The sequence below is a fragment of the Scardinius erythrophthalmus genome (assembly GCF_964197995.2).
Source record: "Scardinius erythrophthalmus genome assembly, chromosome: 24".
Lineage (NCBI taxonomy): Eukaryota > Metazoa > Chordata > Actinopteri > Cypriniformes > Leuciscidae > Scardinius > Scardinius erythrophthalmus.
The window spans coordinates 10,343,147-10,362,742 of NC_138244.1; the positions used below are offsets into that span (position 1 = coordinate 10,343,147).

Sequence of the window (19,596 nt, forward strand, 5' to 3'; positions counted from 1 at the left end):
CTTTCACTGCAAATTCATTTTGAAAAGTTATTTCATTTCTTCCATCTCAATAATCTATTTTACAGTAAAAACAGTAATATTGTGAAATATTACAATTTAAAATAGCTGTTTTCAGTTTTAATACGTTTTAAAATGTAATTTTCAGCAGCCATCAATCAAGTTTTCAGTCACATGATCCTTCAGTAATTATTCTAATATGCTGATTTGATGATAATGAAACATTTCTTATTATCAATGTTGGATGCTGCTGCTGCTTAGTATTTTTGTGGAAACAGTGATATATCTTTAATGAATAGAAAGTTCAATAGAACAGCATTTATTTGAAACGATTTGAAACCGCATAAAGACACTTTTGATCTGTTTAATTTTTATTTAAAAATTTACTGACTCCACACTAGTGTATGCTTGTTTTCTTATAAAATAGTCACTTTCCGTGACTGTGTGGGGTTTGCTTTTGTGTAGGAGTGGGGAAAGTTGTGAGCTTGCAGGGAAAAATCATAATCTATACGCCCTCGGACATGTAGGTTGTTGTAGGTCTAGCAGCCCTTGATGCCATCAGCCACACAATCTCGTTTGTGGTTTTGTTTTTTTAAAGCTTGTAAATCTGTTTTGGGTGTGTCTAACTCTGCTGTAGTTTTGTGGTCATGAGGTGCAAAGTACACAGTTAAAGAAAGGCAAAAGAACCATCCGTGCAGGTATGTTTTGACTGAGCATTAGCAGCATTAAAGTTAGCGTTTTTGTTTAGCATTACATTGATAGTAAATCTGCATAACATCAAATCGGTCATACATTTGAAATAGCCAATCGCTTATTGCATAGTGTTTCTGAATTTTAATTCAAATTAACTTCTGAAACTCACAATTTTAGCTTGTTTTCATAGAGAAAATGAGTATAAACAATGACTCAACTGAAGTGTTTGTAGCTAAATTTGTGGTAAACATCAGCTGTTTGGCAGAGGTGGAGACACGCAGGAAAGGACTAATCTCACTCTCTCCTACACGAACGGGGAAGCAGGAAATGGCACAGTCTTAGTATTTGGCCACTTTTTTCCATATGTTTATTCCATTTACTGCTATTTTACAGCTTAAGGTTCATTCTATCTGCTTTTGAATGAGATCAAGTGGAATATTGCTTTAAACTGATGGATTAAGGCATTTGCATTCAGGACTGACCATATGGTTTGTGTGTTTGTTTTCAGATTGCAATGCACATGTCCACAAAGGTTGCAGAGAAAGTCTTCCTGTTTGTGCTAAGGTCAAAATGAAGGTAATTCATTGACTTTTATGTTGGATCTCATATGACTGTCATAAACAGGACTATTGTGTTTATACGTTTCTTTGTTGTATTCAAATTATGGTCGTTCTATGATCAAAACAGTAGGAATAATATGACGAGAGAGAATGTTTAACCAAAAAATAAAGATTATGTCAGTGTTTACAGTGCTCATATCTTTCCAAACCTGTATGATGTTATTCATAAAACTATGGCATGAGTGTGGTTACAGAACTTTCATTTTTGAGTCAGCTATTTCGTTATAAAAAAATTAAAGGTTAAAATATTTCTTTCAGCAGCAAAAACAGCAGCAGACCGTGCCTGATTCTGCCTCGACGCCTGGTGTCACTCTTCGGAGTAAAAGTAATTTCCTCACACAATCATGTTTTTCTTTGTTTTGTGTATTTCTTCTTTATTTGTATCATTCAAAAATATGACAATTTGTCGTTGATCTGTTTAGCCCTCCCGGCACGGGAACGTCCATGGTCCGCCATTTCTGTTCCTGATGACCAACCCGCTCCTCTCGCCCCTCCTCGGAAAAGCCCCAGCAGTATCATGTCTTTCAACAGCAACCCGCTGTCCAAGAGCATGTCCATTAATAACATCGCAGGGTCAGTGCCGTTGCTAACTGAAAACATACAGATGTTTTTAGATTTAATATTGAAATTGCTCTACATGTTTGCCTCTTTGCTTATTCTTGGAGACCTACAGTATTTATCTATTTTATTCTTTACCGTTGCATTTAATTCATCATTATTAAACCTTTAAGAATTGTGTACTTTATATTTTAATTTTGTATAGTCATGGTTTTATGTAACCAGTAAGGCTTTAAATCATGCAGTTTACAATATATATTCTGCTCTTTGTACATTCAGACAAATGGAAGACCCTCCTCTAAAGACTTTGAAGTTTCTGTCCCAGTCTACCGACTCCCTTCACAAGACCAGTAAAGTCACCGAATCCACGGAATCTCTTACCGATGAGGGTAAGTCTCTTCATCTTGTACTGGAATCATTACTAACATTACTAGAGGAAAGGCCCGTCTTGAGTCCAGTCAAGTTATTGAATATTTACAGTAAGGTTATTCATAATAAATTTGTACGGCAGGTACAGAGATGATGGACAATCAGTTGATGGGAGAATTTGAAGCTGACACCAAAGAGCTGGAGGCAGATTCTTGGAGCTTTACGGTAGACAAGAAATTCCTGAAACCACTTAAAAAGGATGTTATCAAGAGGCAAGATGTCATCTACGGTAAGAATAACAGCAGACCCTCCCAAGAAGCTTCTGCTTTCACTTTCAAACCTTGTGAGAAATGGACAAATTCACAAGGTCATTAACACACTTGTAAGGTCATGTGGTAAAGTTTCTTCCCCCTTTCATTATCAGAGCTCATCCAGACTGAAATGCACCACGTGAGGACCTTGAAGATCATGGCTGATGTTTACAGTAAAGGACTACTGAGAGAGGTTCAATTGGAAGTCCAGACTGTAGAGAAGATGTTTCCCATGTTAGAAGAAGTTCTGGACCTGCACACACAGTTCTTCTCACACCTGCTCGAAAGGAAGAAAGAGTCAGGGAGCCATGAAGAGGGCGGCTTTGTTATCCAAAAGATTGGCGACATTCTGGTCTCTCAGGTAGGATCAGGCTCAAACCTGTGGTGGAGCATCTGTAGAAAGGCATTGATTTGTAATGTCTGGAGCATTTAGTACAAGTAACGTACAATTTTTCCACTCTTTATACCTCCGTAGTTCTCGGGTTCCAGTGCCGACAGAATGAAGAAAGTCTATGGGAAGTTCTGCAGCAGACACAATGAAGCTGTGAACTTCTACAAGGAGCTTCACACCAAAGACAAACGTTTTCAAGCTTTCATCAAGGTAGCATCTCAAATTATTTTGCCTATGCACATTTCTCAAATAGACAAAAATGTTTCTAAAAGTAGTCGAAATCGTTTAATCTATCCCTTCTTTTGTTTCTTTCTCAAGACTCTAAAATGGAACCGCTCCCATGTTTTACATCTGTTTCTATTTTCCAGAAAAAGATGAGCAGCCCTGCTGTCCGACGGCTAAGCATTCCTGAGTGTATATTGTTAGTCACACAAAGAATCACAAAGTATCCTGTGTTACTACAGAGAATACTGCAGCACACGAAAGGTACAACTACTTACTATAGTAAATAGGCTATTTTAATACCCTTATTTGTGGTGCTCCAGGTAATATTGTTTCATGTTTCATGACAGAAAATGAGGAGGACCATGCAGACATAAGCCAAAGCCTGAGGTTGCTAAAGGAGGTGATTGCTGCTGTTGACAATAAAGTGAATGAGCATGAGAAGAAAAAGAAGCTAAAGGAAGTGTACAGCCGGACGGACAGCAAGTCCATCATGAGAATGAAAAGCGGGCAGATGTTTGCCAGAGAGGATCTGTTACGTGGGCAGAAGTTAATTCACGACGGGTCGCTACAGCTCAAGAATACAGCCGGCAGGCTAAAGGGTGAGAACCAGTGCAATGGGTTCATTGGTGAACTAATATATCAGCAGATAAAAAGAAGTTAGAAACCACTTAGAACACTGCAGCCACATAGCAACACCTTGGCAACCACCTACAACACCCTAGCAACTACATAACAGGAACAACATGATAAAATCCACTCATAACACCTTAGCAACACCCTGGCAACCACCTACAATGCCCCAGCAATTACATACAACAACAACATGCTAAAATACTCTCAGAACACCTTGGCAACCACATAGCAATGCACTGGCGACCACTCGCAACACCATGGTAACCACATAACAACAGAAACATGTTAAAAACCACTTGGAACACATTAGCAACCACATGGCAACACTCTGGTAACAACAAACGCAGAACCAAAACAAGCTATACACATTACCATATGATTAACAACCACCTGGCAACCACCTTCGAGACTTTAGCAATCACATAACAATAACAACACACTAAATAAAAACTCAGAACACCTTAGAAACCGCCTATTAATGCCCTGGAAACCAATCACACCACCTTGGCAACCATGTAACAAACAGCTACATGCTAAAAACTACCCATACACTTTAGCAACTACATAACACCCTAGCACTAACTCTCAATACCATAGCAACCACATGGCAACACCCTAGAAACTATCCACAACACTTTAGGAACAGCAGAATAGAAACAACAAGCTTAAAACCATTCAGAACACCTTTACATCTTACTAACAACGCCCTGGAAACCACCTACATTTGTGATGGCTAGATTTACATTCACATTTTATTCACATTTTATTCACATTTACTAGACTTATTCAGTCTAGTTATTCAGTTCAAAATACAGAAAAAATATTAAAAAACCTTGACATTTCACTGACAGAACGCAGTCATGTCTATCACCACAGAAACACACACCCACACTAACACAAACATGACCTGTTTTTTAATCTGATGTGTTCTTCTCCAGATGTCCAGGCTCTGCTGCTGAAGGATGTGATTGTGTTCCTGCAGGAGAAAGATCAGAAGTACATATTCGCCTCTTTGGTATGTTTAACTCCCAGAACAGTGTTCATCATTAATACATATTTACTTTACACTTTGTTGTTTGGATGCTGATCCAAACAAACTAGTATTGTGTAATGTCTCTGCTGCTCTGTCAGTGCTGGTTTTAATTGGAACATTGCCGTATCAAGGTCTTTGGCACTTTCTTATTGTGGCCTATGACCTCACTATGGTTTTCTACTCTCATCTCATCATCTTGTTCTTCACTCTCAGGACCAGCGCTCCACCGTCATCTCTCTGCAGAAACTCATCTTGAGGGAAGTAGCCAATGAGGAGAAAGGTCTGTTCCTCATCACGGCCGGCATTGAGAAGCCTGAGATGGTAGAGGTGTATGCAAGCTCCAAAGAGGAGAGGAACACGTGGATGCAGCTAATTCAAGAGGCTATGCAGTCAATGTGAGTCTTTGAATATATACTGTACACCAATATTTGATATTTGAGATATTTATTTATTTATTTGCACTGTTTTGGGGTTTTATGTTTAATTTATTGAGATAAAATAATGTAAATGATAAGTAAAAATAATTTTTTGCTTAGCATAAAATAATTGTGACTAAAGACACTTTAAACTTCACAATTTGTGAGAGCTGGTAGTCTTTCTTTACAGACTCTCAATTTCCTCCAGGGAGCGAGATGATGATGAAGGTGTGCCTAGTGAAAACGAAGAGGACAGAAGACTTCACGAAATCAAAGTCAAGGAGTTGAGAGGTACAGAATTCCATCTTCCTTTATTTTTATTTTTAGTTATTTTTTCGCCATGACATTCTTTCCAATTGAAAGTCTTAATTGAATGGACTTTTCTAGAAATCTGAAATACTATAATCTGAAATACTATTGAATACAGAATTTCATTGTATAATATTTAATTGACAAGAAATTGCTCTTTATGAGTGCAGTCTGTTTACAATTTAACAAAACAATGTGGTGAATAGAATGACTGAAAAACCCATGAAAATTCAATGGTTCAGAGGAGTGTAAACTGCTATTTGCTCCCAAAATGAATGATGAAGTGAATCTGTGGTTGCTCATCCTAAAATGAACAACTGTCTTTACAGATCAGCTGCACAAGAAGGATGAGCAAATCTTGAATTTACTGGAGGAGAAAGTGAAGTTGTTCAGGGACATGTGTGACGTACCCGACGAGACCGGCCTCCACAACAGAATGCTCTTCAGGGCCACGCCCGATGACATCACCAAGGGGGAACCAATCATGAACGAGGCTCTGAAGGAAGGTGAGACAACTACACCGTAAAAAAAAAATATTGTTGGCTTAACTTAAAGTAAGTTACCTGGTGGCCTTAATTTTGAGTTCATTGAAATTAAATAATTGGGTTAATACAATAAAGTAGATTGGTTTAATAAATAGAAATTCAAAACATTGTTATCTGAGCCACATTAATTATCTATGTTGAATTGACAAAAGATGAAAAGTTGTGATGATAAATCATGAAAATACTTTTTTACAGTTATATAATGCTTATTATACAAGTCGGAAAAAACACTGTGGTCGTCTTACAAACATATGGCAGCTAGTAAACTGTGGATACATGGGGAATATGTTTTTTATGAATATTGCAATCTTAGAGGGCTGAAATGTAGAACATAATTTGGTTCTTAAATGACTCACTGAACTCGAGGGTGTTAGCAATATGTTGCATCACCTTATAGTACAGCCTGTGCGTATGTTCCCTGGCCAGTTACACAAGCTTTCTTAATACAAATCACATTCAATTTGTGAGCGTCACAGTCTCAGGGATACTTCAGTACTGGCTGTGCTTGTAGCAGGTACTAGTTTTTAATAAAACTCATTAAATACTTGCTAAAATTATTTATTATCTACAGCTCAAATATATATATTATTTGTTTTAGCAAAGATGAAGTTTATTTTTTTTACTTTTAAATACAAATAAGCAAATTAATACCAATTGGTCAAATTACTAGAAATACAAATATAAGCATTTTCACTATGGTCTTTTTAAAGGAATCGTGAAAATAATAAAACACAATAAATTATTGCAAACATTATGGTTTATTATTTACAGCTTTTTTTCTTTTTCTTTTTTTTTTAGCAAATATGTTTTATCCTGATGTTAAAATATAGATGAATGCAGCACACTGGTAGTGGTTGAGAAAACTGAGTGTGAGGAAAAGCACTATATAAATGTAGCAAATTGTTTTCTCAATATTAATTTAACTTTTTAAAAATTTAAATCAATGTTCGGAGCAAGTAAGCCATTTACTAGTTTACTCCCCAGAGTTCTATGGCTCTGTGGTGCTATTAAAACATTGCTGTGTTGTTTGCACATTCCGACCAGCCTAGCATAGCAACAGTGGTGCAGCCAATGGTGTGAGTTTGGGGGCGGGGCTTTGTGCTGACCTTTAGCAGTGGGGAAGTGATTGGGGAAACCTGTTTGAAAATAAAAATTGCTGTTAGTGAAACACAAATTAGGGCCTGTTTATACCTGGTCGCTAATGCTTTTTTACTGATCGGATAGCTATCTGATTTGTTAATCAGCATCAGCACTGGTATGATCATTTAGTCTCTCTATTTTTAATGGAGGTTACCATGTTTTGAGCTTCAGGATGTGACGCCAGTTTTTTACTACTTTGTAAGGAGTAAAATGTACATATGTGGCTTCAACAACCAGATTCATTTACACTTGTCCAGTTTCGTTTGGAATGCGTGCGTCTCAAGCCATCTTCTGAAGTGGTTTGAGTGATCGGATTTAAATCTGTCCAGAAAGTATTTCAGAGGGCATTTACACCTGTTTTTTTTTTTTTTTCACAATCAGATAGCTATCCGATCAGAGAAAATGCACAAAGTGACCAGGTGTAAAACAGGCCCTTACATTCTTAAAGGAATAATTCATGGTAATGCTTTAAAAATATATATATGCATAAATATAAATATGCTTTAAATATGCAGTCTAAAATGTACTTCCATTGAAAGTGCCTTACTGCATTCTGACTGATTTAGTTCAATACTGAGGGACACATTATTTTCATTGGTAATCGACATTATGATATTATCTCGTACTGAACACGGAACTTTACTTTCCACAAAGCAAGCAAGCAACAATGGAAACTAAATAAATGATGTTCCTGCACTGCGTTTTAGAGTGTACTGATATGTTCAAAGTGCTGAGAAGACACATTGGCTTTGAATGTGGGAATGATAGATAGTGCTTGTCTTAGTTCATACATATAGTAGGAGTATTCATTAGGAGAATGTGGACATTGCCGGAATCGATACGTAAGGCTGATCTGATTCTGCAGGGCAGGAACAGATAATGGATTGCTTTAATTTTGCAGGTCAAGAACTGGAAAGAGTATTGATTACTGTATCCTCTCAGCTTTTTGTGAGCTACGAGTTTGTGTTTGATTTTTCTTGAAGCATCAGGTTGTTCACAAAACCCCCGAAATCTTCTTTCTGCAGTTGAGACATTACAGGTTCTGGTGAACGACAGTCTTGGAGGGGCGGTGCAGGAGGGCGTATGTACAGCGGGGCCCGTGACTTTGCCACGACGGGCGGAAACCTTTGGAGGTTTTGATAGCCACCAGATGAACATTTCAAAGAGTAAAGGTGGGTGTGTTTTCCACGTGAGTAAACGTGGGAGTGTGTGTGAGAGTGCATTTTTGTGTTGACACTCATTTGTTCCAGGAAAGACTGATTGTATATTTGTTTGATCTCCTGCAGATGGAGACAGAGAGGAGACGGAAGATTCCGCAGAGCTCCGCAGGACTGAGTCAGACAGCGTTCTAAAGAAGGTACAAACAGGGTCAAGCCAGGCAACAATTTGAAACTATGTGTGTATAAAAAATATTGTGATGGGAAAAAAAAAGAAAAAAATATTTTTAGAGCACATATATGTATGTATGTATGTATGTATGTATGTATGTATGTATGTGTGAATGTATGTGTGTGTGTGTGTGTATGTGTGTATGTATGAATATATGAATATATGTGTATATATAATGTATATGTATGTATGAATATATGTATATGTGTGTGTGTGTGTGTGTGTGTGTGTATATATATGTGTGTATATGTTTATAGGCTATATATATGTACAGTGAGGAAAATAAGTCTTTGAACACCCTGCTATTTTGCAAGTTCTCCCACTCGGGAGAAATCATCGAGGGGTCTGAAATTGTCATCGTAGGTGCATGTCCACTGTGAGAGACATAATCTAAAAAAAAAATCCAGAAATCACAATGTATGATTTTTTAACTATTTATTTGTATGATACAGCTGCAAATAAGTATTTGAACACCTGAGAAAATCAATGTTAATATTTGGTACAGTAGCCTTTGTTTGCAATTACAGAGGTCAAACGTTTCCTGTAGTTTTTCACCAGGTTTGCACACACTGCAGGAGGGATTTTGGCCCACTCCTCCACACAGATCTTCTCTAGATCAGTCAGGTTTCTGGGCTGTCGCTGAGAAACACGGAGTTTGAGCTCCCTCCAAAGATTCTCTATTGGGTTTAGGTCTGGAGACTGGCTAAGCCACGCCAGAACCTTGATATGCTTCTTACAGAGCCACTCTTTGGTTATCCTGGCTGTGTGCTTCGGGTCATTAAGACCCAGCCTCGACCCATCTTCAATGCTCTAACTGAGGGAAGGAGGTTGTTCCCCAAAATCTCGCAATACATGGCCCCGGTCATCCTCTCCTTATTACAGTGCAGTCGCCCTGTCCCATGTGCAGAAAAACAAGTGGGAGAACTTGCAAAATAGCAGGGTGTTCAAATACTTTTATATATATATATATATATATATATATATATATATATATATATATATATATATATATATATATATATATATATATATATATATTTATTTATATATATATATATATATATATATATATATATATATATATATATATATATATATATATATATATATATATATATATATATATATATATATATATATATATTATATATATATATATATATATATATATATATATATATATATATATATATATATATAATTAAGAAATATAAATGACAAAAATTAAATGTTATATAATAATTACACGTTTTATAAGTACATTATATAAAAAGCTCTTTCAAGTGGTTCTAGGATGTATTTCCATTAACAACCTGATTCATGTTTAGTCATCAGTGCATCACCATATGCTCAAGCCATTAAGTGCTGAGCATTAGAATATATGTTCATTACCTAAGATGACCTGTAGGTTTACACACACACTCATCGTAGAACATAACTCTATAGTAACTTGATAATGAGGACACATGAAGACTGTCATCTGCCCTCCAGCAGCAGATTAATGTGACCCGTCATCACAGACTCTTATATCCGGCAGGGGCCTGCAGTGCCCTGTCCATGAGCACGTGGATAGCTGATTATTAATTTATGTACAGTATCGTCCTGACCCTGTGACTGGCCCTCTCTCCCACAGGCAAGCAACACCAACCCCCTGCTGCTCCTCAAGAGGAACAACGAGGTAAGCTTTTCTGTTTGAAAACAGCTCAGGACACATTGTATACTATTACAGTATATTTAAATATCTAAATTATGGAACAAAAAAAATGACTAACTGTCTGCATCTCAGTTTAAATAGATGTGACTGCTTTGGTTTTCTCAATCCTTTTATCCTCCCACAGCAGGTTCTTCAGAGCGTCGCTCATCTTCATGACCTGCTGAGCACATTACAGGTGACTCATTCTCTTTTTTTGTCTTGTTATTTCACGCTCTGCTCTGTTCAGGCCAGCAGCTCTCATCCCCAGCATGACAGAAGGAAAAGAAATTTACAAATGCAGGGGTTTATTTAGCGGGCTTGTAATCAAGCAGAGTGCATTATTATGTATTAAGAAGCACTCTGATAGATTTGACCCACAGCTGACCTTAAGTGGGTGATTATCAACCTTTTTCCGGGACAGGTGCTTTGTGGCCACTAGATATGGGGCCTATTTCATCTGAATTCGGATTTAGCACCTTAAAGAAGTAGTCCACTTTAAAATGAAAATTACCCTATGATTTACTCACCCTAAAGCCGTCTTAGGTGTTTATGAAGAATACAATCAGAGTTATGTTAAAAAATGTCTTGGCTCTTCCAAGTTTTATAATGGCAGTGGATTGCAACCAACAGATTGAAGCTCAAAAACGTGCATCCATCCATCGTAAACGAACTCCAAACAGCTCCTGAGGGTTAATAAAGGGTTTTGAAGTGAAGCGATGAGATGTGTAAGATAAATATTCATATTTATGCGACGTACTGCTGATATTTACGCTACGCCATGATGCACTACGCTACTTGCGACGTCATAAGTAGCGCTTTAGGTGCAGGTAGATTGCATTTGGCTGGATATTTCTTACACAAACTCATCGCTTCGCTTCAAGAAGGCCTTTATTAACCCTCAGGAGCCGTTTGGAGTTCGTTTACGATGGATGGATGCACGTTTTTGAGCTTCAATCTGTTTGTTGCAATCCACTGCCATTATCAAGCTTGGAAGAGCCAGGACATTTTTTCATATAACTCTGATTGTATTCGTCTGAAAGAAGAATGTCTGTTCACCTAGGATGGCTTGAGGGTGAATAAATCATGGGATAATTTTCAATTCTGGGTGAACTGTCCCTTTAATATTCTCATTTGAAGCTCTTGAAGGGTAATTTCAAACACTTTTTAACTCTTGCTTTTCTCACCTCCAACATAGGCGGTTGTCGTCCAGCAAGACACCTTCATCGAGGACCAGCGGCACAGCCTAAACGAACGCCCCCAGCCCTCTTCACGTCACCCATCCGTCTCCTCCTCTACCTCCTCCTCTTCCTCCTCCTCGTCACGGCCCAGCTCTCTGATCGAGCAGGAGAAACAGCGGAGCCTGGAGAAGCAGCGGCAGGAGGTCGCCAGCCTCCAGAAGCAACAGGCTGCCCACGCGGAGGAGAGGAAGCGCAGGGAAAAGGAGTGGGAGGCGCGCGAGCGGGAACTGACCCAGAGGGAGGCGCAGCTGCAGAGCCAAGAGGAAGAGGTGCAGAGGAGATCCAAGCAGCTGGATGAGGAGAAGCAAGACCTGCAGAGTAAAAAAGAGGAGTATCAGAGAGACCTGGCCCGGCTCAGGGACAGCCAGAAGAAACTGGAGAGAGAACGAGAGCAAGTGCAGAGAGAGGCCGAGCAGATCAGACAAACTGAGGTGAGGCGAGCGTGTATTATTTACTCACCCTCATGTCGTTCATAATATCCTGGTCAGTGTAATTGTAATGAATGAGAACTGGGGCCTCATAAAAGTTGTCTATGATGTGCACTACACTACCGTTCAAATGATTTTCAAAGGAAGTCTTTATTTGATAGGGGAAAAATCAGTAACAGTACTATTTCAAATAACTGTTTAATAGTTGAATACGTGTGAATAATTTAGTCCTGTGACGCAAAACTGAATTTTCACAGTACAGACATTTGTTATGCTACAAAAGATTTATATTTCAAATAGTCTGTTCTTTTGAACTTTCTATTAATGTTCTATTCAGCTGTTTTCAGCATTGATAAGATTGAGAAATTAGATAAGAATGATTTCTGAAGGATCATGTGACAATAGAGTAATGATGCTCACTTTTGATCAATTTAATGCATCCTTGTGGAATAAAAGTATTATTTCTTTAAAACACTAGTGTATATTCCAATTCTTCTGAAGTCACACGCTTTTTAAGAGTCATTATTTGCTTAAAATCTGCCATGTGTCTTACTTTAGCATGTTCACGACTCATCTCACGATTCATATTCATATTTCAATCATTCCTTTGAGTCAGATGTTTTATGATACTTTTTGAAGCTTCAGTCCCCAATCATTATATATATTTATAAGGATTCATCAGCGTTTAAGTTTTCTATATAATCTGAATGGAAATATGTTGAAGATGCACTTGTAAGTCACTATTCTGTGAATGTATAGTACACTTTCACTATGCAACATTGATTCATTGAGAAAAATCATTAATCTTTTCCACGTTGTAATTATTTGAAAACAAAAGGCCTGCACATTATGTAATTGTACCATCTTGTTTTTAGCTTGATCTTCATCTTACATATAGTTCCTTTTTCCTTGAACCTCAAAATGATTTTAAACCTAATATCAGTCAGAGTAACTTTTCTTCCGCTTTGGCTAGAAAGAGGTAGTTTTCTTCCATTTGTTCTGGTTTAAACAATAATTTCCTGTTACCAAATACCGTTTTTAAATTGTTCTGCTTGCAGGCGCTGAGGAAGAACCGGACCCCCTCCACCACGTCCGAGGACTCTTCAAAGTTCCAGAGCACTGGTTCACTGGACCGCGACCCCTCAGAGGTGGAGCTCTCCTCCTCCCCGTCTGGCAGAGACTTCCTGTCCCGCATGGACTCCAAACGCAAAGGGAAGAACCTCAATCCATTTTCTTCCAATTCAAGCCAGAAAGGCCAGAACAGCGAGGCGCAGAGCCAGATCCCCGGCCGCCTGCTACAGCTGGCCAAGTCCAAGGAGAAGAAGGACAAGAAAAAGAAGAAGGGAAAAGGGCAGCAGAGCCAGACTGCAGGTAGAGTCACACAAATCCAACATTTACTCACCCTCATGTTGTTCACATTTACTCACCCTCAAACCTGTATGAGTTTCTTTGTTCTGTTGAACACTAAAGAAGATATTTTGAAGAATGTTGGTAACCAGACAGTTGATGGAACCCATTGACTTCCATAGTAGGGAAAAAAACTACCAAAAATAGTTTCAATAATTTTTATCAAATATTTTGTTTATTTATTCATTGTTTGTATGAAGATTCCTTTTTGTTTTGTTTTTTGTTGTTTAATAAATGTATTTTTAATTTAATTTTATATAAATGTTATTTTTCTTTCTAGAAATGTAAGATTTAATTTTTTTTTAAAAGATTATTTAATATTTATTTATTTATATTTAGAGACTTCTCCTAAAAACATTAAAAATCTTACTGACCCCAAACTTTTGAACAATAATATATATATATATATATATATATATATATATATATATATATATATATATATATATACACATATATATGTATGTGTGTGTATGTATGTATGTATGTATATATATATATATATATATATATATATATATATATATATATATATATATATATATATAAATATAGCTGCGAGCAGCGATGGAGGGCCCAAGCCGGCGGTAAATAAAGGCACCGGGGTTGCGGTGCCACCGGCTTGGGCCCGTAATCGCTGCTCGCAGCTATATTTATTATTATTATTATTATTATACTATTATTTATTTGACACAAAACCATGAATTAAAGGGGTCATCGGATGCAAAATTCACTTTTATATGGTGTTTGCATATAAATGGTAAATGGTGTTTGGACACAACCACCATACAATAAAAAAAATCCATTCACTCCTTTTTTTTTATATATATATAATGCAATATAATGTCATATTACTCATGCTCCACCCACGACCACTGACGGACTGTCTCATATTAACATATTTCCGCCCTCAGCCATTTGTATAGAGCTGGTAAGTCCCGCCCATCCGTAAAACCCCAAGTGGACCTCTAGGCTGAAAAATCGTCAATGCAAGTGAATGGGAGAAAATAATTATTTTCTGGTTCCGTTTGAATTGTGCCATGAATGTGAACATATGTTGTCTGTGAATTTTTTATAGAATTTTTCATGTTACGAATTTGACAGTATATGGTATGATTCTTCGGCTAGCAGTTGTGGAAAAGACATAACGAGAAAGACTACATGTCGCCTATGTGACGTCACCCCATAAAGTTGACTTACCCGTGGTTTTCACCAACCTCAACGATTTTGTCCTCTCCCTGAAAGAAGGCGGTGAAGTGCACCAAAGACACAGCCATGTTTAGCGGGATCCGTGAGCTAGAGCCGTGTGCGAGTGGTGGTGACGTTTCAAACGCGTCCACAAAGTGCTCTCACACAAAATCTAACCGTATCAAACTTCTACCCGCTAAATTGTAGCATTCTTTACACGAAAAATTATATTAAATATTCACAGACAACATATGTTCACATTCATGGCACAATTCAAACGGGACCAGAAAATAATTATTTTCTCCCATTCACTTGCATTGACGATTTTTCAACCTAGAGGTCCAGTGGGGTTAGCGGACTTACCAGCTCTATACTGTCAGCCAAGGCAGCACTTTACATGTCTTGTGTCAACACGCCCCATTGAAGAGGGGTGGGGTGAGCAGTTGCTCATTATCATTTAAAGAGACGTGCACCAAAACGGGTCGCTGTGAACAGAGCTGTTTTTGAGGAGGTAAAAAGGGTGTTGTTTTGCACAACCATTGAGGAATTTTAACTAAAGTATATTACAAACTTTACATGAAGACCCTAAAGAATCCAACTTGTGGAAAATGGGCATCCGATGACCCATTTAAACAGGATAATATATAATCAGTTGACCAGCTGACTAAACCTTTCCCTTTATATATCAGCTTTTTACAATGCATAAAATAAACTCCCACCCTACACTATACAGTAATTATCCCACTGAGTATTGCTTTTCACTTGACACATTACGCAAGCTCGATGTGTTGCAAATGCGATCTTCATGTTGTCCAAAGTGCTCCAAAGTGATGGCGTTTTGGTGTCTTTGCAGATTCTCCGAGCACTGTGGTTCCAGGCACGACCCCGGACGGCGAGATCTTTTTCTGCTGATTCGGCCCCCTCTTCATCTTCTCTTCCTCTATCCCACAACGCCTCCATGCAGGACTGCCGGTCTCTGGTTGTGGACTTGTAAACCAGAGTTAGAAGCACATACCTGTGGTCTTGATGGGCGTCAGGCCTGGACAGGAAGTTTCCTGTGACCTGATTTTCAGCAGCCAGCGTACTGCACAGTGCCTTCCATCCCTCACACTCACCTATGAACGCAAGCGGGGAACAGCGCATGTCGGATAAGGCACTTTTTCCACACACGGACTTCCTGTGAAAACGAAAAAGATTTCTAACGGCGAGTGGCGTCACGCTGGGAGACAGCTGGCTTTTCATCGGCCGTTAAAGTCAACTCTGAAAGCTCTCTGAAGGACATTTGACTAATGAAGATACTAATAATCAAAGTGAGTGAACTCAAATGCCAGTTTGCAATGCAGTGACTAAGTTTCTACATGTTTCCATCCTCCTCCTTTCACCCCCGTCACGTTACTATGTGCCTCACTAATGTATACTTTCAGCTGACAAGCCGAAACAAGTCTTTTGGACCAGACTTGGACTTTTTAATACAGTCATAAGGTTTTACTTCTTTTAAAAGGTCGCAAAATGCCTTTTATGAATAAAAGGGATGCATATGAAAATGTTTTAGTGAGCACACCAGAAATGAAAGTGCAAAAGAGCGTATTGCCGTAAAGAAATGCTGTTTTTGTTTTAATTTATTGGTTTTGTTAATCACGTTTCCATCCCTAAATGACTGAAGGAGTATATGAAAATGTGTTTCACTGAAAAGACAGTTTTGTTGTGACTAAAGGCTACACAGACCCCACAGATTTTTCTTCTTCTTTTTTTCTTGTAAACCTCAATGCAATTTTAATCCTTAGCACTTTATAAGCACATGTCAAGTGGGAAAAAAAATGGCTGGCTTTAAAACGAGACAATCGATCAGCTCCACTTAACTGGTAAACGGCCTCCTTTGTACCTGCGAGGTTTTATTTGATAATCTTTTACTGTACCATATGAATGTCATGTAAATTTGTTCAACCAAACTTTCACGTAAGCTACCAAAAGAGCGGGTGTTTTCAACTGCAGTATTTTTCTTTTACTGTTATTAAACACGAATTAAACAAGATGAGGGAATCAGCTTTACAGTATGTAGGCTAACAAATTAAAGTTACATTAGCCAGTAACAGTTCGACGCTCAATTTCAAGCCAGAAATGTTGGATTTGAAAGGCCAATGTGGTAAAAGTATGAATATATACATTGTGTTTGTGTATTAAACGCCTGGTTTGTACCCTCTAATCGCTAGATTTTAGCCAGTCAAAAAGCCTTCGCCTGCTGGCCAGGCTAAACGTTCTTGTTGAACATAAGGAAATATTTTAAGAAAGGGGAAATTGTGCAGATAAAAGTGTTAATTTAAGCTTTCTGCTCTGTTTTTAGTTTCTTGCTATTAAACTTCTACCTAACACGCCTCTATAATGCATTAGTGATGAATGTCTCATGATTCATTTATCGATCAGTTATACCAGTGACCTCTTGGGATTTAATTCATACATCCGAGAGATTTTTTTGATCAGTCAGCATATTCCCACAAAGGAAATGTGGCTGCTGAGGCGGACATTCTGCATGCTGTTATGGTGCTAAACTGAGAATTGAAATGCCTTAACCAACAGAGGGCGCTATGGCGATGTTCCTCTATCATTTCTTTTGTCCCACTCCCAACTGAAGCGTGAGCAACACTTCAGACTCAACAAACGCATTGCCTTGTTTTGTCCTATGGTTTTGTCAGATAACTGAGCAATACTGGCGAGTGTGGATACTCGAAGCTGATTATTATATTCTTTAACTTGCCTTACATATTCCATTAGCCCTGCAGTATTTGTCAGTTCCTTTTCATCGCCAAATCCTCCTTCAGGGAAACGTATAATTCAAGATGAATTATTACTAGCACATTGATTAGGCTACTAGCTACTCGGAAGTGTTTTCGCTGATTTGATATATTGGTTGCATTAGAAACGCTCTAAACAATCCAAATCGTCTCTTTAGTGCAAATCAAACGTCTGCTTAGTTCACGCGGTGGACTTTCTAGACGCTATATTTAATTGTCATCTTTCACAAATTAAGTTCATTGTTAAGCTGACAGTATATAAAATGAATAATAATAAAAAAAAAACAGGAATCATGTTTTGAGAAAAATTAAACACTGTAACGTTATCCCTCACAGCCTCGTATTCACGAAAAATTAAACATGGCGTCTAGCCTCATTAGGTCCGTGGGTACCAAGAGGTACCGTAATTTCTTATCAAATTTTGTGTAAAAAGGGGGCAAAATATACCACACATTTTGTAAATATCTGTAATGTAAAAAAATGGTAAAAGTATTAATTATGGATTTTTTTGTGCTCTGATTTTAAAGCTTTTTATAACTAGCTTTATTTATCAGCATTCTCTGTGTTGGAGACATGAAAAATGTACATTTAAAAAGAATCTTAATAAATAACTATTGTACTTGTATGTGTGCTTGTCTATTTTTTTTTTCTCTGTTGAGGGTTCTCTATGGGATTGAATACCTATATATTAATAATTACATTACATTACATAACATATAAAATCTATTTAACTGTAGTTAATTCCATCTATCTGTCTGCTATCTATTTGTCTGTCTATCTATTTGTTTGTAGCCTATGTCTGTACGTCTGTGTTCGTTCAGAAGGCATGCTTCATTGGACCACCTGTTGCTAGTTTCTCTTCCTCCTGTCCGGTCCAGCTCAAGGTTTCTCAGCGTCGGACACCAACATGAATGCGTTTGTCTTTGTCGTGCTTTGGGTTCAGCGGTTGCCTCCTAAATGTGTTCTTTTCTCTCTCATGAGGTTGGCTGGATGAGTTTGAAGTGGGGCCATGGCATCTTTCCCCTTTGGACTTCATTGACTTTGCCTTTGTTCCTGTTGCCAAGCTACCCTGTTCTTTTGGCCAGCACAAAGGTAGGAAACCGTGCTTAAGGGTAATGCTAAGCTGAAAAGGACTTGTTCCTTGTCAGATTAAAGACTGGATGTTCATTTTTCTGCTTGTTTACAAGGTGATTTTATTCATCCTTAGAGGAATGTTCTCGTCTTTATCCATTTAAAAGTCCAAGTCTTGGTGGCTTATGCTAGTGATACACTTTTTTTTTGAGAATTATTGCTTTTTTGTTGTTTTAAAGCAGCACAGAAGCTCAAAATTGTGTCTCATTGGTCTCTTTAGCTTTTTCTAGTTTGTCTCCTGCACTGTGACCTTTCTTATAAATGTCAACTCCCAGTAATGTAATGTTTTGTATTTGTGAATGACCCCTCAGTATCTGTCATTGTTGTCCCATTTTGTCTATCTGTTGATTGGGTTTTGCTTTTCCATCTCTCTTTCTCTCGCTTTGCAAAGAGAACAATGGATCCACATGCAACCTTGGGAAACCTGAGCCTTTGTTGTGCGCTGACAGTCCATGTATAAATATCAGTTGTATGTCAGGGAGAACAATAGCTCTGTGCTGCTGTTTTTTTCCGATACGTGCAGGACTGTGGCCTTTATACGCCTAGAAGAACAGCATTCATGAAATTGTTGTTTGGTTTGCTTGGGATAAGGTTGGCTTTGGCTTTTCGATTATTTCTATTCAGGTTTGATATCCAACGCAATCTCATGGCGATTCGTGACTTTTACATTTTGGCGAATTTGTGGCTAATTCATATTAGTACATTCTCATTTGTATTTTTTCACACCATCTGCTTTCACCCATGTAGAAGATATAGGTTTAGCGGTGGACCTTCATACATTTAAATCTATATTTTCATACAATTCACCTTGTACGAATTCATATGAAATCACCACTTCGTAAAATAGTTGTGTTTTCCTGTGAGGGTGGATATATCTCATTTTGTATTAGGGCAGGTTCTACTGAGAGAAGCTAGAATCTCCAGAGAGAGTTTAGTTTAATAAACCCGGAAGAAAAACGATGGTACATTTCATTAAGTCCACTCAAGACTGCCATTCAATGAGAAAGGAAGTGAGAATACGGACATTTCTGTAATCTATTTAGTGACTTGAGATAGTGGTTCTTGAGATAGAAGTTTAATGGTCTGACTCATC

General features: G+C 37.9%; 1 protein-coding gene across 8 annotated transcripts in view; it reads left to right on the top strand.

Annotated features, from left to right (window-relative positions):
* Positions 1–17,998, top strand: part of akap13 (A-kinase anchoring protein 13) — a 94,123-nt gene extending 76,125 nt beyond the window's left edge. For 2 of the 8 annotated variants that reach the window (XM_081356761.1, XM_081356767.1), the window contains 20 exons: positions 1,199–1,266; positions 1,569–1,635; positions 1,733–1,883; positions 2,148–2,257; positions 2,380–2,526; positions 2,662–2,909; positions 3,024–3,149; positions 3,308–3,425; positions 3,512–3,763; positions 4,736–4,812; positions 5,044–5,225; positions 5,437–5,537; positions 5,885–6,061; positions 8,266–8,412; positions 8,527–8,597; positions 10,263–10,307; positions 10,468–10,518; positions 11,518–11,991; positions 13,047–13,359; positions 15,437–17,998. In XM_081356761.1, coding sequence (XP_081212887.1) covers positions 1,199–1,266; positions 1,569–1,635; positions 1,733–1,883; positions 2,148–2,257; positions 2,380–2,526; positions 2,662–2,909; positions 3,024–3,149; positions 3,308–3,425; positions 3,512–3,763; positions 4,736–4,812; positions 5,044–5,225; positions 5,437–5,537; positions 5,885–6,061; positions 8,266–8,412; positions 8,527–8,597; positions 10,263–10,307; positions 10,468–10,518; positions 11,518–11,991; positions 13,047–13,359; positions 15,437–15,495 — 2,984 coding nt within the window. In that variant the 3' untranslated portion in view covers positions 15,496–17,998. The remainder of the gene's footprint in view (positions 1–1,198; positions 1,267–1,568; positions 1,636–1,732; positions 1,884–2,147; positions 2,258–2,379; positions 2,527–2,661; positions 2,910–3,023; positions 3,150–3,307; positions 3,426–3,511; positions 3,764–4,735; positions 4,813–5,043; positions 5,226–5,436; positions 5,538–5,884; positions 6,062–8,265; positions 8,413–8,526; positions 8,598–10,262; positions 10,308–10,467; positions 10,519–11,517; positions 11,992–13,046; positions 13,360–15,436) is intronic. The other 6 variants (XM_081356762.1, XM_081356768.1, XM_081356763.1 and 3 more) reach the window with 5 other exon arrangements.
* Positions 17,999–19,596: the final 1,598 nt, after the last annotated feature.